Source organism: Conger conger, chromosome 6 (genome assembly GCF_963514075.1).
Source record: "Conger conger chromosome 6, fConCon1.1, whole genome shotgun sequence".
Taxonomy (NCBI): Eukaryota; Metazoa; Chordata; class Actinopteri; order Anguilliformes; family Congridae; genus Conger; species Conger conger.
The window spans coordinates 45055051-45081562 of record NC_083765.1 but is presented as its reverse complement, the minus strand read 5'-3'; the positions used below and the strand labels follow the sequence as shown (position 1 = coordinate 45081562).

General features: G+C 42.3%; 1 protein-coding gene across 1 annotated transcript; it reads right to left on the bottom strand.

Moving 5' to 3' along the window:
• Positions 1-171: 171 nt before the first annotated feature.
• On the bottom strand, positions 172-24893 carry LOC133131564 (adhesion G protein-coupled receptor G3-like). Its single transcript, XM_061246939.1, has 9 exons — positions 24312-24893; positions 19912-20031; positions 10232-10238; positions 9037-9137; positions 7496-7629; positions 4608-4876; positions 4076-4166; positions 2363-2643; positions 172-320 (listed from the first exon to the last, which is right to left on the bottom strand). The coding sequence occupies exons 1-9, from the start codon at positions 24891-24893 to the stop codon at positions 172-174; spliced, it is 1734 nt and encodes a 577-aa protein (XP_061102923.1).
• Between the last annotated feature and the right edge of the window lie 1619 nt (positions 24894-26512).

Genomic DNA, 26512 nt, shown 5'->3' with positions numbered 1-26512 from the left:
TAATCTGTGTCTGTGAAACGGGACCAATTTCAATATTGGAATATGAGGGAGTACAGACTCCCCAAATGTTGCCGAGAGCTCCCAAACCCAAGGATAACTGAAAAATTCCAGTTGAAGATTTGCTGAGTAAGTCTATCATTTGAGTAACTTTTAAGTCTGGATAGTTATATTTCAGTTGTATATATTTTTGGTACGTTCCCTATTGTTGACGGAGGCACTTGCGACGCTGTCTGTGGTGGTGGTTACTGTTGACAGCATGGTCCCGGGGGATTCCTTCGGCCGGCGGTGGAGAGTGAAATAGCGCACGCACACAAAGACACCTGTGAGGGGAGGGAGACAAAGGGAGCATACACTCACCCAGCACTTTATTAGGAACATTTTTACTTTATTACACCTACTTATTCATGCGATTATCTAATGGGCCAATTGTGTGGCAGCAGTGCAGTGCATACATTCTTGTAGATACGATTCAGAAGCTTCAGTTAATGTTCACATAATCCATCAGAATGGGGAAAAAATGTGATCTAAGTGACTGTAGAATGATTGTTGGTGGCAGACAGGGTGGTTTGAGTATCTCAGAAGCTGCTGATCTCCTGGGATTTTCACACACACCAGTCTGTAGAGTTTGCAAAATTGGTGCAAAAAACAAAACGAAAATCCAGTGAACAGCAGTTCTGCAGACAGAAACATCTTAATGAGAGACATCAGAGGAGAATGGCCAGGTCAAAGCTGACAGGTAGGTGACAGTAACACAAATAACCACACATTACAACAGTGGTATGCAGAAGAGCATCTCTGAACAGACAAGGCATCATAATTCTAATTGGATAGGCTACAGCAGTAGAAGTCTAATAAAGTCTAATAAATACCTATTAAAGTGCTCTCAAAAACACGGACTTACAGCACCGGCTAAGCGCACAAATTTGCCTCCCGTTTAAAAATTGAGTGTCCGAGCATCTCTGACCATCACACAAAGCTCACGTGTCTGCCATTTTGTCTGTTCCTCTTCTATTCGTTACTCTGTCTTCTCTAAAAAGTACAATACAGAATTGAACGTTAGGACTGATTGCTATGTTGGAATTGTGCTCCTAGATTTGAAGTTTAACATAACAGGCCATTCAGCCCAGCAATGCTTGCCTTTTCCTACTAAGTGTACCTACTGTTTAGTTTGCCTAAAAGCTAAATAATATCTAGCACCATATCAAGCCTGGTCTTGAAAACCCCCAGTGTTTCTGCCTCCACTAAACGTCCTGGCAAGCTATTCCACACAGAGACCAATCGCTGTGTGAAGAAAATACTTACTAATATCAGTGTGGAATTTATCCTTTGCCAATTTCCATTTGTGCCCTCTTGCTCTGCTAACTGACCTTACCCTGAAGAATCGATCGGATTTTAATTGGAAGAAATAGCCTTTTCAAGCATGCTGCGAGTTCGGCTGAATAAATCACTGTCGTCAGTCGAACAGCTAAGAATCAGAAACGTCTTCTCACCTGCACTGACATCAAATATTGTATTCAAAAGGGACCTGCAGCCAGATTTTTATCATTTTTTAAGCGTGAAAGCATGAAATGTGCTTCTTGAGTGATAGCACATTTTTCTCATAATCCAGGCTAGTGGTAACAAACCAACCCACTAACAAAGCACAGGGTTGGGGTTGGAGTGAAAACCTATAGGACGGTAGATCTCCAGGAACAGGGTTGGGCACCCCTGTTCTAGCTGTTGAATGAGGTGTGCTTTGTTAGTTTTGGAGTGAAAACCTACAGGATGGTAGATATCCAGGAACAGGGTTGGGCAGCTTTGCACTAGCTGTTGAATGAGGTTTGCTTTGTTAGGTTTGGAGTGAAACCTTTTGAACCGTAGATCTCCAGGAGCAGGGCTGGGCTGCCCTGCTCTAGTTGGGTACCCCTGCTTCAGATCATGCAGTACCATGGAAGAGCTAGCATTTAATTGGATGAGAGGTGAACCTTTTACTGGTAATTTACGACCTATAAGTACCTGTCATGTCACTGGGAGGAGCCAGTTTGAAGGTAACCATAGATAGCCCGGCCAGGTTAAACCCACCCACTGGAAGAAACCATCTGTTTCCTTCCACAGTAGACAAGTCAAAACAAGCTAAAGACACAGGCTAGGCTCAACCCTTCCATACCTATGCAGTTATCTAGATTTAAGCCTAGGCTCTTGTGGTGAATTTTTGGTTTGTCCCGGGGCCTGTTCATCAAAGCAAGAATACCCAGTCTGCTGGATAATGGCACTGAGCAAAACCCTTTTTTTTTACTTTGTGCAGTTATGCAGCTAACTCGGTAATCCTGCTTTGTGGAACAGGCAACCCTGGGCCTGCTTGTGTGGGACGGCCTGTATTTACCATGGAGGGAGTTAAGGATGCAGAATATGTAAAAGATGACTTCCTTCAGAGGGCTGACCGGGAAGAGCAGCACCCCCCAGGACAGCCCCAGAAGCCAGGAGACCCCCATCAGGCTGAATATGTCCTTCCGGGTGATGTGCCGCTCCTGCTGGGCGGGGCTTAGCCTCCGCGCACGCACAACATGCACAGTCACTGCCACGAACACCAGCAGGTTCAGCAGGACCACCAGGGCGAAGAAGCTGAAGGTGGTGCTGAGCAGTACCGATTCAGGCAGGTAACACCTGGAGAGACATAGAACAGTGTTAGTCAGGTAACACCTAGAGAGACATAGAACAGGTAACACCTGGAGAGACATAGAACAGTGTCAGTCAGGTAACACCTGGAGAGACATAGAACAGTGTCAGTCAGGTAACACCTGGAGAGACATAGAACAGTGTTAGTCAGGTAACACCTGGAGAGACATAGAACAGTGTTAGTCAGGTAACACCTGTAGAGATATAGGACAGTGTTAGTCAGGTAACACCTGTAGAGACATAGAACAGTGTTAGTCAGGTAACACCTGTAGAGATATAGAACAGTGTTCGTCAGGTAACACCTGGAGAGACAGAAAAGCGTAACTAAAATTTTATATTTTATAATTTTATAGTAAATAAACTTTATATATAGCTAACCCTGGCAGACTCAAGCTAAGACTATTTCGTGCTTTGTTAAAATTCTGTTTCTTTTTTCAATATTTATGAAATTTCCTATCCATTTTAAGTGATTTCCTAGATTTACCCTTTATTTATTTTGGACTTTTGAGAATTTGTCCTGGAGGCACATTTCTGTCATCTTCTGTGTTGTAAATGCTACATCTCCCTTGTGTATTTGGCAACTTGTATCAGGTTTGTAGAACACCAGTCCCAGAAGCGAGACTAAGGAGTAGATCTTTTTTTTTTAAGTCTTTATTTAAATAAAGGCAGTTCAGACAGGCAGGGTTCGATAGTCAGAAAATGGGAATAGCAGGGAATAGGTTTGTTATAAAGTGTCCAGAAAAAGGGTCAATGCTCCAGCAAACAGGAACAACAAGGATAATCCAAAATGGGTTTGTGGTCACAGGCGTGGGGTCGATAACAAGCGGACAAATCAGACAGAAACAGAATCCAAAGAACAAAATCGAAAAACAAAAACAGGTTGATACACAGCGGTTCAAAACTAGACAGGCGAAATAAGCAGAATGCGGAAGTCAAAAACAAAACAGGTCAAACCGGGTATCAATCAGGGATAACCAGTGGAGAGTATGGATTGAACACATAACAATCTGGCGATGAGACATACAAACAGAAGGGTTTTTATAAGACAGGTAACAAGAGGGAATGGCAATCAGGTGTGGGAAACAATCAGGAAGTGAAATGTAGGTGAAACAAATAACATTGAGTTAATGAACTGACAGGGTGACTGCGGTGTGCACAGAGGGTACCAAAACATGGAAACACTAAGCACATAGACAAAGGACTAGACAATGAAAAACACAGAACCTGACAACTTGGACATTATAAAATGTTAAGTTTTTTACTTGACAATGTTTTTCCTTACTCAGATTTGCATTTATTTGTAACATGCAGTTACAGTAGAATAAGTGGTAGAATAAATAATAATAAATAATAATACAGTATAATAAATTATAACAACCAAGCCAAAAGTGCTCCAGCCCACTGGAGACTGATCACTCACATTGTTACTGCGCCACCCTCAAGCTGGTAAATGTTGTACTTCCCATACTTTCCGCAGCTTAGGATCGATATGACAGCCACTGCAGGTAACCCTTAGGGAAGGGGGAGAGAGATGTGGAGTCAGTTATCGGCGCATTAAAGGCCCACACACATATTTTCAATGGCGCTCAATTACCAGCAGTGACTGTTACTTCAGCATTAGAACATTCAGTCAAACATTTTAACTACATATTCGTCATCTCACACCTCAAAGGGTTAAACTCAATTTGATCAAACCCTCAGCAGTGTCGGACTCACAGAAACTTTCCGGAAGCCCCAGGCTCACCCCAGCCCACCAAAACCATCTTGAGGAGGTATCTCCTGATGTAGGTACTCACCCCAGCCCACCAGAGCCAGCTTGAGCAGGTATCTCTTGATGTAGGTACTCACCCCAGCCCACCAGAGCCAGCTTGAGCAGGTATCTCTTGATGTAGGTCCTCACCCAAGCCCACCAGAGCCAGCTTGAGCAGGTATCTCCTGATGTAGGTACTCACCCCAGCCCACCAGAGCCAGCTTGAGCAGGTATCTCCTGATGTAGATGTTGAAGACACGGATTACGAGCCAGTAGAGGTGAAAGCCCTCTATGGCGAACCAGGTGATGGTGCAGAGGAGGGAGTAGTGCGTCGCCGCGGCGATGAAGATACAGACTCCGTGGTTGTTTAGGGAGGTCATGCTGTCGTTGGCGAGGAAGGAAAGGTTCAGGCCCAGCAGCGCCACACAAAGGTGGATGTGGATACTGAGAGAATGCTCAGAATTATGCCACCTATGGGAGAGAGGGAGGGAGAGAGAACGAGAGAGACATGGGAGGAAAAAGAAAGAGAGGGCAAGGGAGAGAGAGAGCGAGAGAGAACACGTTATGAAGTGGTGTACCAAACAGTGACATCAGGGAATGGAACCAACTGCACCTTCCAATAAGAAGAAGAAGTGCAGGAACAGAAGCTTCATCTACATGTTTAAATGTATGAATGTAATCTGCATTTGAACAAAGAGCTTAAGGAGGAACTGAAAAATGCATGCTTCATTTATTTACATTTACTTTTACGTTTTTGTCATTTGGCAGACACTTTTAATCCAAAGTGACTTACTAGTGCATAAAGTTAAAGTTACTAGTTCCACAAGTTAAAAGCATCAAATCCATAAATAGCAAAAGAGCTGTTCTAAACAAAAAGACAATAGTCATCGTAAGTGCAATTTTTCTTTTTAAGGGTTAGGGTTAGAGAAGAGGGATATCGGAAAGCAGGGGAGGAAATCAGGAGGGAGGATTACGGTATAGTCTGAAAAGGTGTGTTTTTAGTCTGTCAAAATATGGGGATGGATTCTGCTGTCCTGACAGTGGTAGGCAAGTCATTCCACCAGAAACGAGGACGGAAAACAGACATGCAGCTCAACCACCTGGTGTTTGTCATGAGGGAACCATTTGGAAGACGCTCTTATCCAGAGCAATGTACAACAACAGTGGATGCGTGCGGCAAAAGGCAGCCAGTGGAGACCAATGAGGAGTGGGGTGCTCATTACATTGTTATGAGCATTTTCCAGATAGTAGACAAGACTAGACAGTAGACCATGGTTATATTAGTATTTTGGATCAAACCTGAATTCTACCCAAGAGCAAATATCAACAATCACTTTGTTATGTTCCTGAGTTCTGTCTGTTAGTTTATCATTGTTTATTATTGTTATTTTTGTATTTATTATTTTTCCTATTCAAGTCTGGTGTTCTGTTTATATTCATTAGTCTTTGCACTCGTCTTCCCCTGTGATGTCTGAGTCTGAATATTTACGAGCCCGAGTCACTCCCCTGTCTGCGTTTTCCACTATTTGGGTGTTTACCGTAGTTCCGAGGGTTCAACCTTCTTTCCAATCTTGCATTTCTTACTTCCTGCTTTCTCACAATTTCACGTTTGTAGATGGCACAAATATACTAATCCCAACTGACATAGAATTTGTACAGTACTAATTATACTAACACACTAATTTGTTCGTCAAACTAACAAACTAACATTCACTAGTTTTGGGTATTTGTAATTTAAATCATGTAACCAACTTACTAACACATCTCCAGTTTCAATTCTGTTCTGTAACTCCGCCTCCCTATTCTATCACTGATTACTTGGTTAGTTTCAGCAAAGTGTTCGCACCCGTCTCTCCGTATGTCTACATCTCCTGATTCTGTGCAGTTGTCTACTCCCTAGTCCGGAGCCATTTGTATTACATGTGTGTCCTTGTGAATCCAGTCCGCATTTTCGTTTCCCCCTCATTATTGTGCCATTACCCTTTCATGTGTCTCACCTGATGTTTATTTGTTAGACCGCCCTCACTCCCATGCCCCTGTGTATTTATACCTGTCCTTCTCAGTTGCACCTTGCTAGTTTGTCCTGTTTTCGAGTCCGGAGCCCTTTATTCCTTCGCCCCAGTTCTGGTCCCCTTGTTCCCGACTCCTTGTTCCCGAGTCCTTGCCCTTATGGCATTCTGTTTCTTTTGTTTTGTTTCTGGATTTCTTGTTTGACCCCTGCCTGCCCTTTTGACTCTTCTCATTGGATCACACTTTTGGACCTCTGCCTGATTTGGACTGACCTCCCGGTTTTGGAACTTTGCCTGTTTTTGATTACGCTCTGTCTGCCCCTTCATCTGCCATTATACCTGCCATTTTTCCACACCCCTGTGTCTGCTTCTGGTTCCTCTGTCCCCCCCAGACATGACACAGGCAGGAGTCAAAACAACAGCTGGTAGCTGGTTGACCTGTTCAGACAAGCTCCCAGCTTGACATGGTTTAGCTGGTTCATCAGTTAAGAGCAACTCCCACCACAACATGGTTTGACCAGCTCAAGCTATGTTCTGAAACAGTTTTTAGCTGGTTGACCGGCTACCAGCTCAGACATACTACCAGCACTAGCTGCCTGACCAGCTCATACCCAGCTAGACCACCTTTATGACCAGCCTGGCCATGCTGGTTGACCAGTTCATACCCAGCTAGACAAGCTTAGTTGCCAAGCTGGCATAGCTGGATTTTACAGCAGAGATGGCACTCGTCCTGAACTAAATTCCCATTGTACTGCTTTTGACTTGGGCGGCTAAATAAAGGTGGCAAAACAAATGAACCCATTCAGTCTCAAGCCCAATATAAAGTGGCTCCACCCAAATCCAACGGGATGTTGGCTTTGGTTGAGAATATTTCGTAGGGTTTTAATAGGGGCTCAAAACAATAGTATAGCAGTCATTTTGATTGGTTGAAAAGGTACGTATAAGGTCAACTTGACACATTTGAGTGCCATATAGCAATCTTGAGACGGAAAGGGCTCATTGAAAACCACAGTACAGTATAAAGCATTCAAATGAGAACACACCTACAGTCATATTTGGTCTTTCTTTCAACCATGCCCACCTGTATATTGCATGGAAGGCGATGACCAAAGCGAGACAGCACACAGACACCCCACACCCGATCCGGGACAGCAGGGTGAGGAGCCAGATGGAGTAGGAGCTCAGCAGTCCGGACACCTGGGTACCATTACCTGCCTTGTTTTCATAGACTGGACTCTGCATGCACACACACACACACACACACACACACACACACACACACACACAGAATCAGAGTCGCTGGAGCAGTGGTCTCAAACCGTGTATATGCTGGCTTTTATTCCAGCCTCAGATTAAGTATATGTTTAGTTCAATTATTTGCCGAATTAGGGCTGTAGGTTTGCACATATTGTATATGAAGTGAAATGTATATTTCACTATAATATTTGTATATTTGTGTTGTCTGAATAACATAAATAATATAGTCTGTGATTTAGTGCAGTTAAATGCTTACGGCTGAACAAATATAAATATAAACAATATAAACATATAAAATTAACATTGCTTCTAATTCAGGTGGGTTTCACTAGAGAGAGATGTTTTGGGCATGGGTGAACCCATATAGTTTCTGTCAGGGTGGGAGGTAATACCCCTGGTCACCACCTGAGGGCTGAGGATCATTGATTTCACCTGATCCTCATTTACTTCAGGGGAATTACCTCCCGGGAGACTATTTAAACCCAGTCCTGCCTTCCGTTCAGTGCTTGTGTATTAACTGTTCGCTCTTATACCAAGCCGGTAAAAGCACAGGGTAGACTCTTGCTCTATGAGTCCGGTATTGTGCTGGTAGTATTGAGATTGCTATTACGGGTAAGGTTGGCGTGCAGTTGGTTGCTCTTGTTCACTGGCACCTTCCTTTAAGGTTCTTTGTTCTTTTTATTTGAGACTCGTGTGAGTCGTGGGTAGAGGGACGGTGTCCCCGGTAACTGTATTTTTGTTTGTCTTTTATTCCCGAGCTGCGTCTCGTGGGTTTTATTTTATTGTGCCTAGCATTTTTGTCGCTAGGTTGTATTTTCTTTTCGGGATTTCCTCAGTCCACTACATCACTGAGGGTTTACAAGCACCAAGTTTTGGTTTGTGATTTCGCCCAGTTTTAAAGGGTTGTTTTATTTTCTCCGCAGCCAGTTTTTGGGCTCTTTTCTGTTTAGTTATTCTGAGTCGCCTTCGGGTTTGTTTTTGTTCCTCCCTCTGTCTCGGGAGAAGGAAAGTATTTACTTCTGTTGTGTTTTGGGAGTATTAGTGGCGAACACGTTCGCGTGCGCGCTTTTTGAAGGGGTTTTCTCCTAGTCGCAACTGGCTCTCCGTCACCCCCATCATTACAGTTTCTGCCATACATACTCCCTCTAAGCCATAAACCAGGCCAGTCTGGTCATTGCAGTGGTGCAGAAGCAGAGGGAGAGTTTAACTGCAGGTTGGAGTATGCAGGAGCAGAATCGCTCTGACCCACAGATAGGCTGGACACATCTATACCACCAGGTCTGGCTTTGGAGGTGCCAGCTCCCCCTGCCCAGCCGGCCCCACCTAGAGAAGCTCTCTGTAAACAGGTGAAGGCTGCTCTCTCACCAGTAAAACAGCGAAAAAGGACAGGTGATCGCAGGAGCACACAATCTCCCTGTGCACTTGCTCAGTGCTACATCCCGATGAGTTCCAGATTGGGTTAGAGCCTGTGAAACAGACAGTTATCCATCAGCAAGGCTCACATTGTGTAGAGAGTGACTACTTCAATTAATCCTTTTAACAAGAGTATAAATTTCCCTGTAATATGTAGTGGCATAGAGTCTTGACTGCTGGTGAAATTACCGTTTATTTTCTTCCTTTAGCACAGTAAATCCATACAATAACGTAAAAACACCACCGTAAGAGCTTGTGGCTCATTACGGGTCCATAAACTGACAAACTGCTTAACTTTATGCATGTGGGTACTGTCTTTGACGAGAGCTAACGCTTAACTTATAATTCCGATATCAAGCCGGGGCACATAAACAAATCTCGCTATACCTTTTTTAAAATAAAACTCCCCTTTTCCATAGAAGTCAGTAGCTGGCATAAGGCCTGTACTTACAGGTAATCTTTTATGCAGATATCAAAATAGTAATCTGGCAAATATTTTGTCGGAAATTAACCTAAAATAATAAACCTTAAGGGGGTTATTTATACTCCCACCAAATTATAGTGTTTTACAACAGTGAAACATTAAAACACATAATTTCACTTGAAACCCTTAATCACATATTTCCTCTTAAAACCTTAAACACATATTTCCACTTATGAGAAAATCTTCTAATGTATTCGCTACACCACACAGAAAACTATATCACAGTTCATAAATGCATTGTGCTTAAGCTGCCTCTAGCAACAAAACTAATTTTTGGACAGGGCGCTCCACTACAGAGAGCTTGGAGGTGCGTTCTCCTTTGTGGTTCAAAAAGGACCAAAACAGTCCATCCCACAGTATGTGAACGGTGGTGTGGGTTCTGTTCTTTCCACTGGAAGGTCACTCATTCTCTGGCCTTCAATGGGCCTCCTTAGCCTTCGGCAAGTCACGCAATGACGGATGTAGGTCGCAACTGCTCTGCTCAGTCCGTGGATCCAATAGCCATTGGACCGAATTTCGTTGATAGTGAAGCCTTTGCCCTGATGTTTCACTCTTTCATGATGATGGGCGATGATCAGGTTAGTTATGTGATGTCCCTGAGGAATGACTCATTTTCAGGCAGGTGTTTGAATGTGCTAGGGAACGATGATCGGCTGAGCCTACCTCCTACCTTGAGCACACACTCAAAAACATCAAGGTGATACAGCTTGTTGTGCCTTGGTAGCTGGTGTCCCTTTCTCAGTAGCTTCATCTCTTCTTGATATGCTTGATTTTGTATGTCTTTGACAATGAGTCGCTCAGCACTTTGTCTTTCACTTACTGTTGATAGGGCACATGATTTATCCTTTCTAGCACGCTGTAAGAGTCGCGCCACTGCCTTGATTGCCTGAGACCAGGAAGAAAACTTGCTCAGCCTGTCTGCGAGGGTTACATGTTCTGAGGTCTCTGTCTTAAAGGCCTGTGTCTTCCTAACTTCTGGGTCACCGATAGGCAGCTCTGAAGGCACCTCTGTTGGCATTTCCATCTCCCTTTTCCACAGAAAGCTAGGGCCAGTAAACCAATCAGACACAAGCAACTCATCCACTGTATTTCCCCTTGAAGCAGTCTGTTGGGTTTTCATCAGTTGGTACATAAAACCATTGCTTGGGGTCTGAGGCATGACGTATTTTCTGCACCCTATTTGCTACAAAGGTGTGAAAACGGCAAGCCTCATTATTAATGTAGCCTAAGACAACCTTTGAATCCGTCCAAAAGAACTCTTCCGCATTTGTGCAGCCTAATTCTTCTTTGAGCATACTGCTCACTGTGACTGAGACAACTGCTGCGGTAAGTTCTAACCTTGGTATAGTTGTTACCTTTAGTGGCGAGACACGCGCCTTTCCCATGAGAAGAACACAGTGAATGTCTCCTCTTTCATTCATCAGCCTAAGGTAAGTGCATTGGCCATAGCCAGTAGTACTGGCATCTGAGAAATGATGGAGTTCTGTTTTGATCACCTTTCCAAAGCCAGCTGGCTGATAACAGCGGGCTATGTGTATATTTTCCAGCTTAACAAGGTCATCTTGCCATTTCTCCCACCATGGCTTCAATCTCTCTGGAAGTGGGTCATCCCATCCTGTTCCTTGATGACATCATTTGACACAAATTTGTGAAGGCGTAGGCCTCCCTTTGTACACAGTTCACGCGCCTCCATTGCTATTTGAATGGCCTTTTCAACAGACTCAGCACTGGCGACACCATCTTCAACGTAGAAGTCTCTAGCAATGAACTGTGACCCTAATGGGTATGTGTGACTGTGTTCTTTGGTGAGTTGCTTTAATCCAAAGTTTGCACACCCTGGTGAAGACACGGCTCCAAAAAGATGAACCTTCATCCTGTATTCACTGGGGGGTGAACTGAGGTCTTTGTTCTTCCACGATAGGAAACCGTCATTCTCTGAAACATGAAATTGATGGAACATCTTTCCTATGTCACACATCTGAGCTATGCGATGCTGCCAGAAACGAATGAGCACACCTGTCAGACTGTCTGTCATGTCTGGGCCTGATAGAAGGTGTTCATTGAGGCTGCAATCCCTTGTACTTTGCCGAGCAGTCGAACACTACTCTCAGCTTTTCAGGCTTTTTGGGGTGATAAACACCGTGGTGAGGTATGTACCATTTTTCTCCATCAGTTCCTTCATCACATACCTCTTCTACATCGCCCCTTTCGATGATGTCCTTCATGTAGTTAATGTAGTCAGTCTTGTACCTTTCATTTGCGATGAACTTCCTTTTCAGATGACTGAGCCTCACAACAGTGAGATGTTTGTTTTCTGGTAAGCATGGCCTTTCTTTGAAAGGGAGGGGCATTTCATAATGTCCATATTCATTTTTCCTTATGTTGTCCTTTAATTTGTCAAGAAAGATCAAGTCCTCTTGAGAGACTGTTTTGTCATTTTCCTGAGTGTCTCTGAAGTCAGTCTCGAGAATTCTGATAGCATCCATTGGAGTTACTGCAGGCAGCTCCTTCACGGTCACTCTGTAGCAGTGACTGATTGAAAATTGCGAGTCAGCGTGAGGTATTGAACAGCCAACGATACTCCACCCTACATCAGTGAGAATGGCATAGGGTTCATCATCTTTTCCAGTTATGACTTGTCTAGGAACAAGAGTTCTTGGACAATTGTAGCCGATCAGTAGCTCCACTTCACAACTAAGTAGAGGCGGTATTTGGTCTGCAATTGCTGTGAGATGGCACCATCTCTTGGCCGTTTCGTGTGTTGGTATATGCGCTCTGTTCACAGGTATACAGTCTTTGGTGTAAGATGGAGGCAGGTTAATGTGCACAGTTGAATTGAAGCCTCTCACACACAGACCAGATGCCCTTATACTTTTCAAGACCATATTTTCTCCCATCATGGTGGTAAGTCTCAGTTTAACTGGATAAGTAGACAGCTGAAGTTTGTTACTTACGTCTTGCTCAATGAATGTTGTGTCACTTTGTGTATCCAGCAGGGCATACACAAGTTTCTCTCTGGATGGATTCTTGTCGTTCGACACCCACACTGGCACTATCATGGAGGTGCTCACTGATTGACCTTGCCTGGTGACGTTGAGTGACACAGCAGATGTTGGCTCAGTTTCACTTCGTTGCACTGGATTTTCCTTGTTTGCCCTTTCTTTGTTTACACCTTTTCTATAGCTGTTGTCATGAAGACAGGTGGGATGCCGTCCTTTGCACAATTCACATGTAGGCACTCCTTTGCGTCATGACCGGGTTTTAGACATCCATAACACAGTCTGTTGTCTTTGACGTAGTTCCTTCTGTATTCCAGTGTTCCTTTCATGAAGTCTGGACATTTGCAAAGCTGATGACTGTTATCCTGGCACAGTATGCAAGGAGCCTTAACCTTTATATTTGTTGTTGTCTGTTTGCTATAGTCTATGATTGTCTCTGTGTTGAACACACTGGTTTTGTTTCTTTTGCTTACCCTTGTATTCTCCTTGTCATGTTCAGCTGCATGGAGAGCGAAGAGAGAGGTGACTGGATTGCAGGCGGTTTCAGCCTCCACGGTCATGAACTTGGCGAACTGTTTGAAGCTGGGGAAATCCTTTCCCTCCGTGAGACGCAGTGTGACTTGGCGATTCCAACGTGAGGCTAACCACTCTGGCAGTTTCCTAATCAACTTCTGGTTTTCTTCACAATCATTTAAGATATCTAAGCCTTTTACATGGGGCATGGCCTGCAAACAAGCATTTATGAAATCCGAGAAGTTTCTCAGCCCTTCAGCATCCTTAGACTGCACTTTCGGCCAGCTGGATAACTTTTCTCTCAAGGCCCTTTGAATGATGAAGGCTTGGCCATACCTTTGATTGAGCTTGTTCCACGCATCGCCGTCACTACGATAGAACATCCCTTCTAGACACTCGCGGGCTGAGCCGCCTACGTATGTCTTAAGTTAGTGCAGCTTATCAGCAGTGGAAATGTTCTTTCTATCTATGAGTGACATAAAGGAGGCTTTCCACTCAATGAAGTCAATTGGATTCCCATTAAACACAGTCGGCTCTGGCATTGGAAGTCTGTTAATCGCAATGCTGTCCTGGACAGCTTTTTGCTAAGCATGACACATCATTGGGAGGAGATGGAGTGACAGCAGTGCGAGGGCGCGTCGGGACAGGAGGAATGAAGTGCGGTGGCAATGGATCACGAAAGGACAGAAAGGATTGGGCATCAGACTCCTCTTTTACTTCTATGTCGTACACTTCTAGTCTGGCTTGAGCGGCCTTTAAGTCTCTTTCAGCTTGCAAACGCTCTAATTCTGCCTTGTGTTTTTCTAATTCCCTCCTGTGTTCCTCTTCCAAGACTCTTATTTTTTCCCTTTGTCTCTTTTCCTCCAGTAGCATCTCATATTTAGCCTTCTCAGCAGCCAGCTCAGCCGCCGCTTCTGCTCGCTTGGCTGCAACTCTTGAGTGAGTGGAACGATGACTAGCATTCATTTCTGAGACAGAGGAGCCATAAATGGACCGGGCATAGTCAGGCTCAAGTAGTTCACGCAAGCGGCGTCCTTCATGTTCTGCATCATATTCACCATCTATGCCAGTCAGTCTTTCATTCAAGATTTTGACAATGTCACTTGTTACTGCAATACAAGCATCAACTTTACGCCTTAGCTCTGTGTAAGCGTGCCATGGGCTCTCAAATCTTCATAAACCTTCATAATGTCCGTTTTCCTTTTTTCCAAATCGTCTGTAAGTAATGCTAGGCCCTTTTCTGATATCTCAGATTTTAGGTATTGCTGTGTTTTACGAGCTTGGGCTTTCCATAGCTCATACAGGCTAACAAGTCTCCTTCCCCTTTTGCTCTGATCTTCACTACAGTATGCTAGCATTTTTTCAGTGGGGACTTGCGCTCGTTCTGGACGTTTGGCTAAATCTAAACCATCATGTTTACCGCTTAACAGTTCGGCAGGAATGTTCAGTTTACTTTGTAAAGTCATTTTTAGTTCTTGTCCTTTGAATTCTTCAATTACCTTCAGAATAATATCCTGCTCCTCTTTGTCCTTTGCGTGCAAAGTAGCATCTTTTCCCTCCGTTTCGGTTAGCCCTTTGTTCTCGTCCTCGCCGCTCATTTTACCACCAGCCCGTCTTCAACTCACCGCTGCTGTTATCCTTCTTTATCCGTTGAAATATTCCTTTCCATCCGTAGAAGTTTTCGACGCAGCAGGTTAGCTGGAGAGGTGAAGCTCTTACTATACGGATCCCCGTAATATGTAGTGGCATAGAGTCTTGACTGCTGGTGAAATTACTGTTTATTTTCTTCCTTTAGCGCAGGAAATCCATATAATTACGTAAAAACACCACCGTAAGAGCTTGTGCCTCATTACGGGTCCATAAACTGACAAACTGCTTAACTTTATGCATGTGGGTACTGTCTTTGATGAGAGCTAACGCTTAACTTTTAATTCCGATATCAAGCCGGGGCACATATCAAATCATATCAACAAATCTTGCGATACCTTTTTTAAAATAAAAGTCCCCTTTTCCAGAGAAGTCAGTAGCTGGCATCAGGCCTGTACTTACAGGTAATCTGGTGCTACTTGTATACAAATTTCATGTTCATGAACATGAATACAGTTACAACTAGTTATTTCTGTTGACCAACTGTCAACCTAGTTAATACTAATAATTAGTAAATACTAATTGCAACTTTAATATAATAAAGTTGCAATTAACTTAAGTAATAGCCTGAGCCTGTGAAATAGACAGCCATCCAGTTGTAAGGGTAATTGATTCTTAATTGACAATGTGTGTTAACAAAGACAATCAGATGATTAAAAATAACCTTTTATTTTTTAATCCTTATTACTATTATACCACTTTCTGAATTAAGTGTTAACTATGAGTCTTTCTCTGTCTCTCATAGACAGCATTTGACTTTAATGTCTGCTTCTCCTAGAATGGGGTAGCTAGCACATTCCAGTCTTACAGCAAGGGCAAGGTTGGAGTTTATCTGGAGACTAAATAATAATAATCCTAGGTTGTCAGCATCATGTCTTCCTTGTTTTTGTCTCCGCCCTTGTGGAAAAGTGTGTATAAGACACACTATACTATACACTCTTCTATATCAGACATATACTATGTCTGATTCAAATCAGAGAACCGGTAAGCTCGCTCACTTTCTGTTAATTCTTTGCAAATAAATACGAAAGTTAAACTCAAGTATAGCTATCGTTGTTTTACTGTTTCATCAGACGATGCTCACCTGTGCAATGTTAAAAAGGGCATTTTCCCTATCACAGTGCTCATGTGAATTAACAGGGAGTCATCACATTTAGTCAAATCTAGGGGTGCCATCAAGGATTTTGGGTCCCAAGCTCCACCACCTCCACCAAAATGCTGAGGTGCAGAACCCACCACACAAACCATAAGATCTGACTCTATGGGCCCTACAACCCTCTGCAAAGCCTCATAAAATCTTAAATAAAACATCTCGCTGTCACTAAATGCAGTTTATTCTCTCACACTGTTCACCACAGTAATTCATCTCGATGAAAAGACCAGACTTACCATCTTTCCCCCTATCCAAGAAAGTACATGTAGCATTTTCCTGGAATGGAGATAATTTCATGAATTATGTTGTTGTAGTTTTTGCTCTGTTTTGTTTGTTTTTATGAGCAATCTTCAAAGCAGCTGAAACTGAATTGAATATTGTAATGTTTCTGTATTTGTTCTGTATGTTTTCATGTTTATTCTTGTTTATTATTCATTTTTCATAGTTACCTGGTTTATGTTTTCCATTACAGTTCTCTATTGTCCTCCCCTGTTATGTCTGCGTCTGAATGTTTACCAGTCTAGTCACTCCCCTGTCTGCGTGTCCCACTATTCGGGTGGTTACAGTAGTTTTAGGGTTTTCAACATTTCTTCTAAAACTTGCGATTCTTACTTCCTGCTTTTTCTTGGTAGTTAAATGTTATAAAGCACGATTCTTACTCACGACTACTAATCTAGGTTTTGTACAGTACTAATCCGATTAATACACTTACTGTCTGTCTAACTAACTAACTAACAATCACTTTTATTGGGTAGTTTAGAAATATTCACGAAACTAACTCACTAACGCAATCTCTTAGTATTTCTGCACTGTTCTGTAACTCCGCCTCCCTATGCTATCCCTGATTACTCGTTCAGTTTCAGCGAAGTGTTCGCACCTGTCTCTAACTATCACTACGTCTTCAAACTACAGTGGGGCAAAAAAGTATTTGGTCAGCCACCAATTGTGCAAGTTCTCCCACTTAAAAAGATGAGAGAGGCCTGTAATTTTCATCATAGGTACACTTCAACTATGAGAGACTGAATGGGGGGAAAGAATCCAGGAAATCACATTGTAGGATTTTTAATGAATTAATTGGTAAATTCCTCGGTAAAATAAATATTTGGTCACCTACAAACAAGCAAGATTTCTGGCTCTCACAGACCTGTAACTTCTTCTTGAAGAGGCTCCTCTGTCCTCCACTCGTTACCTGTATTAATGGCACCTGTTTGAACTCGTTATCATTACATTACAGTACATTATTGGCATTTGGCAGACGCTCTTATCCAGAGCGACGTACAAGTTATCAGTGTAAAAGACACCTGTCCACAACCTCAAACAGTCACACTCCAAACTCCACTTGGCCAAGACCAAAGAGCTGTGAAAGGACACCAGAAACAAAATTGTAGACCTGCACCAGGCTGGGAAGCCTGAATCTGCAATAGGTAAGCAGCTTGGTGTGAAGAAATCAACTGTGGGAGCAATTATTAGAAAATGGAAGACATACAAGACCACTGATAATCTCCCTCGATCTGGGGCTCCATGCAAGATCTCACCCCGTGGGGTTAAAATGATCACAAGAACAGTGAGCAAAAATCCCAGAACCACACGGGGGGACCTAGTGAATGACCTGCAGAGAGCTGGGACCAAAGTAACAAAGGCTACCATCAGTAACACACTACGCCGCCAGGGACTCAAATCTTGCAGTGCGAGACGTGTCCCTCTGCTTAAGCCAGTACATGTCCAGGCCCGTCTGAAGTTTGCTAGAGAGCATTTGGATGATCCAGAAGAGGATTGGGAGAATGTCATATGGTCAGATGAACCCAAAATAGAACTTTTTGGTAAAAACTCAACTTGTCGTGTTTGGAGGAGAAAGAATGCTGAGTTGCATCCAAAGAACACCATACCTACTGTGAAGCATGGGGGGTGAAAACATCATGCTTTGGGGCTGTTTTTCTGCAAAGGGACCAGGACGACTGATCCGTGTAAAGGAAAGAATGAATGGGGCCATGTATCGTGAGATTTTGAGTGAAAACCTCCTTCCATCAGCAAGGGCATTGAAGATGAAACGTGGCTGGGTCTTTCAGCATGACACGAAGGAGAAGAAGGAGTGGCTTCGTAAGAAGCATTTCAAGGTCCTGGAGTGGCCTAGCCAGTCTCCAGATCTCAACCCCATAGAAAATCTTTGGAGGGAGTTGAAAGTCCGTGTTGCCCAGCGACAGCCCCAAAACATCACTGCTCTAGAGGAGATCTGCATGGAGGAATGGGCCAAAATACCAGCAACAGTGTGTGAAAACCTTGTGAAGACTTACAGAAAATGTTTGACCTCTGTCATTGCCAACAAAGGGTATATAACAAAGTATTGAGATGAACTTTTGTTATTGACCAAATACTTATTTTCCACCATAATTTGCAAATAAATTCTTTAAAAATCAGACAATGTGATTTTCTGGATTTTTTTTTTTTTTCTCATTTTGTCTCTCATAGTTGAGGTATACCTATGATGAAAATTACAGGCCTCTCATCTTTTTAAGTGGGAGAACTTGCACAATTGGTGGCTGACTAAATACTTTTTTGCCCCACTGTATGCAAATGTCTACTCCCTAATCCGGAGCCATATGTTTTACATGTTTTGTTTCGTGCATCCAGTCCGCGTTTTCGTCTCCCTCCCGTTATTATGTTATTACCCTATTATGTTTCCCCACCTGTTGTAAATTTGTTTAGCCCACCTTTTTCTCTGCCCCGCCTAGATTGTCACCTTCCCTCTTGTATTTAAACCCCATTCTCAGTATGCTTCTTTGTCAGAACGTTGATCATAGTAAGTGCCGATTTTGTGTAAGCCTTATTATTGAGATTCATGATAGACACCCCTTTGCCTTAACTTCTTGTTTTGTTTGCTCATCTGATCTTCTGATTTTTTGACGTTTGTTTTGTATTTTTGACTACAAGTTTGTTTTTGCCCTTTTGTACCTTCGCCCTGTGATTTCATGGATTTTGACCTCTCGCTTGTTTTTCGACTATTCTTTTGCTTTTCGTTCTTGGCTTTGTACTGGATCTCTTGGCTTTTGACCACTGAACATTAAACTACGATTTTGGGATTATCCTGTGGTCTGCGTCTGGGTTCTCTGCACCGTACATAACAAATATAAATATTTGAAAGTTTACTCAAGATGGTATCTTGACCAGAGGAATATGTGTTCAATAGGTTCTAGAAATGGACATGATCAGAGGTAATAAAACGCTTAAAATTCTTTGCAGACCTGGGTTCAAATACGTACAAAATTGTTTTAGATTTTCTACGTTTTACTGGGCTTACCTGGTGTACTGGAACCAACAAAATACTCTCAAAAAATGCAAACTTTACCTTCTGGTCCTCTTGGTTGGTTCAATGCACCAAGCAAGATCAACCGAGCACATAAAAGTATTTGAATACATAACAATTACATATGGTCTCATTATACTGTATACTCGTAAGGTCTGATATTCAGTACTACGAATATGTCAGGTTCTGTTTTCTTCATTGCTTTCTCATTCAAGTTTTGTCTTAGTTCTTAGCGTTTCTGTGTATTGTTACCCTCTGTGCACACCATAGTCTGTTTCCCGGTTGTTCTTTCATTTATTAATTTCACCTGTGTCTCGTTTCATGTCTCTGCCTTTTCACTCCTTATATGTACTTCCTGTCTCCTGTCATTGATTCCACCTGTTTCTCGTTTTTGTGCTTGTTTATTTAACCTTTGTTTCTGTCTTTTGTTGCCAGATTGTTATGTGTCCTGACCATATTCTTCAGTGTTATTTCTCTTTTGTTCTGATTTCACCCATTGTGTTTGGCTAATTGGTTTTAGATTTTGGATTCTCCTTTTGTCTGGACTGCCCGTGTGTTATCAACCCTTAGCTTGCTACATCAACCATGTATTGGATTATCCCTGACATATCTGTTTGCTGGTAGTCTATTGTTCTGGATTCTGACAGAATAACAATGAGTTTTGCTTGTAAAAGAAACACATAATAAAGGGTTCCTGCAAAAGCAACATGCTTACAATGTTGCTACTTACCAATGATGAATTTTGGTGGAAAAAAGTGATGTTGACTTTTCTTGTGAGGCCGGAAACCGCCTTGCCCAATTCAATGGCTAATACGCGATCATTCAGGAGCGAGCTGTTCGCCTCGTGTACCTGACATCAGGAACAGTCAGATTACAATTACACAGAGGAAACGCATCAACAACAACAACATGACATGACATTTGCCTACTTTTCAAACTACACTTTTGCACACATTATCATGGCTGCACATTTCCTGAAGAGATTCACTCACGCAATCCACCTGGAGATTTAAATGGTAAATTAGCGGTTTTATGTTGATTGCGTGACCTAATAACCAAGAGTAATGCCTATATCAGAATGACCTCACACCTTTAAAGTGTCTATTCTTCATTTTATTCAGTTTTGGTGGAACATCTGTGGTGAGTTCCATTGGAAATCTTGTACAATTTGAGAACGCAAACATGTTGAATCAATATTGCTGCAAAGTGCCATCATGACAGAGTGTAAAATGTGTTATTTTTTTAATATTAAAAAATTATGGATTCACACTTTAAACCTTGAAAAAAACCTAAGGCTATATTATTAAGAACTTAAGAAGGATAACAGGAAACTGGTTTAGACGGCTGCATAAATATCCGCAGCTGCCAGTGCTCTATGCAAACCAGGACTCAGTGGTTTGTATATAGATGGAATCTGTCCAACATCAGCCATAGACATTCCTGGGGCCTGTATCATAAAGCAGGATTACTGAGTTAGCTGAATAACTGCACCGAGTAAAACCCCTCACAAATCTGCAACTTGGAACAAAGTTTTACCGACTGGTACGCTTTCACATGGTTTATGGTCGGACAATTTAAATAAAGTTTGTGTGTGGCTAGCAATCGACTAGCTAGTTATAGCAAGCAAGCAATGGCTACACGGAGGGCTTCTTGAGGAATTTGCACATGAACATCATCTGTTTCCTTCTTATTGCCCTGAAATTGCATTCTCCTTTATTTATATTTATTAGCCATATCATATTCATGATCGTCACGTATTTGCATTTCCTTTTTAATGCCCTGAGCTTAACAAGTCATACACCACTTTATTTGGAACATTTTTACTTTGTTACACGTCCCCAAAACATGCAGGAGCTGAAAATGCCTGCAATACAGGCCTGGCAGCACATCACCAGGGAAGATACCGCGTATCTGGTGATGTCTATGGGTGGCAGACTTCAGGAAATCATTGATTGCAAAATATTGCATATGATGACTATATTTCAGTTTGTATTAATGTGTCCAACTTCAACCACATAGTGATTGTTTTATTTCAGCTGTTTGTTTGCTGGAGTGGAATGGACACCAGAAGTATTGGCACCCCTGAATGGCAATGCACAAAATATACATTTAAAAAATATACAGATGCATCTCAAAAAATTTGAATTTCGTGGAAAAGTTTTTTTCCGTTATTTAATTCAAAAAGTGAAACTTTCATATATTCTAGATTCATTACACATAAACTGAAATATTTCAAGCCTTTTTTTGAATTAATCTTGATGATTACGGCTTACAGCTCGTGAAAATCCAGTATCTCAAAATATTAGAATATTACATAAGATCAAAAAAGGATTTTAAGATGCTTCTGACCTTGTCTCTGGTTCTGGAGTGACTTGACACTAGAAATGCGACACTTGTAGCCCATTTCCTAGACAGGCCTGTGCCATGGTGGCTCTTGATGCATTGACTCCAGCCTCAGTCCACTCCTTGTGAAGTTCCCCCTGGTTCTTGAATCGGTTTTGCTTGACAATCCTCTCAAGGCTGCGGTCATCCCTGTTGCTTGTGCACCTTTTCCTACCACACTTTTCCCTTCCAGTCACCTTTCCATGAATATGCTTTGGTACAGCCAGCCCTTTCCCTTTTTTTGATTGGTCTTATGTAATATTGAATTATTTTGAGATACTGAGATTCAAGAATAAAACAAAAAAAGGCTTGAAATATTTAACTTTATGTGTAATGAATCTAGATTTCACTTTTCCACAATATTCAAATTTTTGAGATGCACCTGTTGATATATTGTGGCACCCCGGTGCCTCTGTCAGAGTGGGATAGGCAGCAGAGCCACCTTCAGCAGCACTGTCAGAGACCGTTCCCCCAACGCAGGCTACTGGGGAAGCTAATTGAGGGCAGGTATTTCCCTAATCACCTGTTAACAGCCTGAGCAAGCAGCAACAGGTGAGCTGCATTCTGTTAATTAAGAATGCCCAAGGTGGAGTGCTCTTAAACAGAGGAAAACTAGAGAAGGAGGGAGAGACACAGGAGGAGAAGTGGCTCTCTAGCACCTCTGGACGAAATAGTGAGCGAAAAACCCTGGTCGTGAGTACTCATGGACTGTCCTGTCTAAAGGACAGTGGAGGAAGGGCTGGAGACCGAGCCTGGACCGGAGCTAAGAGAAGGGCGGACAGAGCCTGGCCTAGATGCCCCCCACATTTAATAAAGAATTGACAATTCAACTGTCTTCAGCCCACAGGTCTTTGATTTGATTGAGCCTGAGCTCTTTGTAAATCTGTTTTGTAAGTTAATACTCTGGAGACTAGGGACTAGTGTTCTTAGTTTACAAAAGTAAACTAGTTTGAATTTATTTGCACATAATGCTCATTTAGATTTGGCAATTCATTGGGAATCAACTTTCCAAAGTCGCAATAAACTTAATTAATAGCCCGAGCCTGTGAAACAGATCATCCAGTGCCCATGTGAATTAACAGGGAGTAATTTGTAGGGAATGATCAGTGCATTGCAAAATGTGCTATATAAATAAAGTTGAATTTAATTGAATGTTACAGAGATTGCATTTGTATTTCATGAAATAAAGAAAAGTAACATATTAAGCAATAGACCACTTGAAAAAATGTATCATGGCAGTCTGGGATTATCTGGATGGCTAAAAGAAAAGAGCCAAAGTCTGCATAAGAACTGTGGCAAGTGCTTGGTTATGTTTGGAGCAACCTAACAGCTGATTCTTCCAGCAAATATCCAAAATAAACAGTTTGGAACATCATTAAGAAGAAAGAGAGCATTGGTGAGCTCAGTAATTGCAAAAGAGTTGGTTGGCCATGGAAGACCTCTACAGTTGATGACTGAAGAATTCTCAGCATAATTAATAAAAACAAACACCTGTCTGATAGATCAGAAACACTCTTCAGAAGACAGGCGTGGATATGTCGGTGACTATTCTCAGCAGAAGACTTCACAGAGGCTACGTCGCATGATTCAAACAGTTTGCTAAGAAGTGCCTAAAAGGGCCAGCAGAGTTATGGAAAGATGAGGCCAACAATGACTTGAATCAGAGTGATGGCAAGAGCAAAGAGGATAAAGCCCTGTACTCACTTGCATTGAGGGGATACCCTGCTGAAGATCAGTTAAATTCTTTCCGTGGTGTTTTGCCACTGAACCTCTGAAATGCTGGATGTTTGACATCGGAGTCTTCCCTTTGACTATGCAGCCCATAGCACTGTCACAAGGAGACATAAAAAGCTAATGTGAGATCGTAAGCCAGTATTCAAACTAATGCAATCATCAGAGCCCAGTATTTAAAACATTTTTGGATAGGATTTCAGTAAACTGAAAGGATTACATCTCAAAATTGCATATAAACTAGAAGCTGTGATTCTGATCCTAAATTCAATCGTACCTAGAATCGAGACACATTGTTGATGACACGTTGGACATTAGGAAAGATTTTCAACAGTAATAATCAGCAGTCAGACTCTATAGTCAGAACTATAGTAAGGAAAATAATTAGCTTGTACGTAAACTCACCTCTCAACATTCTCTAAATATATATTTTCAGAGTTAATTTTTCTGTTTTCAGAGCAATAAAATAATCCATTTATCCTTTCTTCACTGCAAGTTTTCAAAGGTTGATCAAAAGTCTTACAGAAGGCTGAAGAGGATGCTAGAACAGTGGGGAAACTAAATGTTACATTGCATCATTTAGCGACTTACAATGTAAGTAAACACAAGATACATTGATCTGCTTCACAACAAAAATATTGTATTAGTCTGTATGGAAAATTGAGCAAATTGGGACATTTAAATGCTCTGAATATAAAATGTTAAGTTTTTATGTTACATTAAGTTCCTGTTTTTCTTTGCACTAATTATACAGCTGGATAGTTAACAAGTAATTTCACACATTTTGCACAACACAGCTCATGGTAGGTCAAAATGAAAAATAAATAAACTCACTTGATTCTTCAGTTTCCATCATTGTCCGTATTGTCGTCCCCGTCCTCTTCCCCGTCCCCACCGCCGTCCCTGTTGTCATCCCCATGGTCGTCCCTGTTGTCGTCCCCATTTTCGGCCCTGTTGTCGTCCCCATTTTCGTCCCTGTTGTCGTCGCCGTTGTCGTCCCTGTTGTCATTATCGTGCCTTCATCGTTCTCATCGTCACTCCTATTTTCACTCCCATCATCACTCCTATCATCACTCCTATCATCACTCCTATGGTCACTCCTATCATCACTCCTATGGTCACTCCTATCATCACTCCTATGGTCACTCCTATCGTCACTCCTATGGTCACTCCTATCATCACTCCTATCATCACTCCTATGGTCACTCCTATCATCACTCCTATGGTCACTCCTATCATCACTCCTATGGTCACTCCTATCGTCACTCCTATGGTCACTCCTATCATCACTCCTATCATCACTCCTATGGTCACTCCTATCATCACTCCTATGGTCACTCCTATCATCACTCCTATGGTCACTCCTATCATCACTCCTATCGTCACTCCTATGGTCACTCCTATCATCACTCCTATCGTCACTCCTATGGTCACTCCTATCATCACTCCTATCATCACTCCTATGGTCACTCCTATGGTCACTCCTATGGTCACTCCTATCGTCACTCCTATGGTCACTCCTATCGTCACTCCTATCGTCACTCCTATCGTCACTCCTATGGTCACTCCTATCGTCACTCCTATGGTCACTCCTATCATCACTCCTATGGCCACTCCTATCGTCACTCCTATCGTCACTCCTATGGTCACTCCTATGGTCACTCCTATCGTCACTTCTATGGTCACTCCTATCGTCACTCCCATCTTCACTCCCATCTTCGTTCCCATCAAGAGTAGATGCTGCGCACACAGACACAGACTCACAATCAGAGTTGTTAAAGCAGTGGTCTCATACTGAGTGCCATACAGGGTCGTGTGTATACTGGCTTTTATTCCAGCCTCAGATCTCGATTATATTTGCCAAATTAGGGCTGTAGGTTTGCACATAATGTGAATATAAAATGAGATGTGTTATTTGTGTTGTCTAAACAACAACTGGGGCCTATATTCTGTGCTTTAATGCAGTTAAATGCATGTAGCTGAATGAGTAATTGGAATCATTTAAAAGAGCATTGTCACGCTTTTTTCAGTTTCAGTTATGTGTGTTTTTAAAATCATCGTCAGTGTAGCCGTTTCCTAAATATGGGGCAAAATTTATCAAAACAAACAAGTCCAGTGACGTCACATTTTCACTTGAATCTCCAGCCTGTGTTTCCCAGAAGGTAATGGGCGCTCAAACTCCACCCGTGAACAGGCTTATGGGCGGCCACCCATCCAGGCGATCACATGACACTCCCAGAAAATATGTCAACATTACCATACAAATATCACAGGAACCTACCTTGGCTAGCCAGAGCGATAGGATGGACAGCTTTGGCTGAGTTAGAGGACAAGCTATTTTGTATTTGATGAAGAAATACAACCTTACAGTTACAAGGACAACCATCACTACCAATAATATTTTCAATCAAACCCTTTCTACATTCTGCAGTACAACCAAAGTCTTCTGCACAATAGATGCTTTAATTAGAAGAAGTATCCACAGCCACGATTTTGATACAGCTTGTTAGCTAGATATTTACTCACTTGTTGCTTAGTTGCCCTCCTGGACCCCTTGTCCATCTTGCTCACACAATTATTCCTCTGTAAATTCCGGTTCTAAACTGTAACGTCAGCAGTCACCATCAGCCATCCACTGTAGCGTCAAAGTTAGAGAATCGCCGAGGTTCATTTCTCGATATAGTGAATTGATTTTAATGGGAAATGTAGTTGTTCTGCGCGTTTTTTCTCATTTAACTCCATACAAATTATAAAGTGAGTGGCTATTCAATTCAGCTACGTCATCACAGTCTGTAATTTAGCTAGCTAGCCCCGGTCTCTCATAATAATTATGAGACCGGGGCTAGCTAGCTAGCTAAATTAGCTGGTAACAACTGAACCACAGCATCGTTGTTAATCTAATGAAAACATCAAAGCTGTCAATATCCAATGTAAAGTGAGCAAGCAAAACACAACAGTAGGCTGTTAGATTTATTGATGATGGTGATGGCTGCAATGGAACCAGTAGAGAATGTTGATGGCTGATGGCAATTGCTGACGTTGATGGCTGTGCCATAATTTTGTGAAGTTAGAGCTGTCTGTCATATCGCTCAGGCTAGGTTTCCGTGATATTTGTATGCTAACGTTACTGTATTTTTTTGGAAGTGTCATGTGATCGCCTGGATGGGTGGCTGGCTGGCCATAAAAGAGTCTCTGCGTTCAAGGGTGGAGCTTGAGCG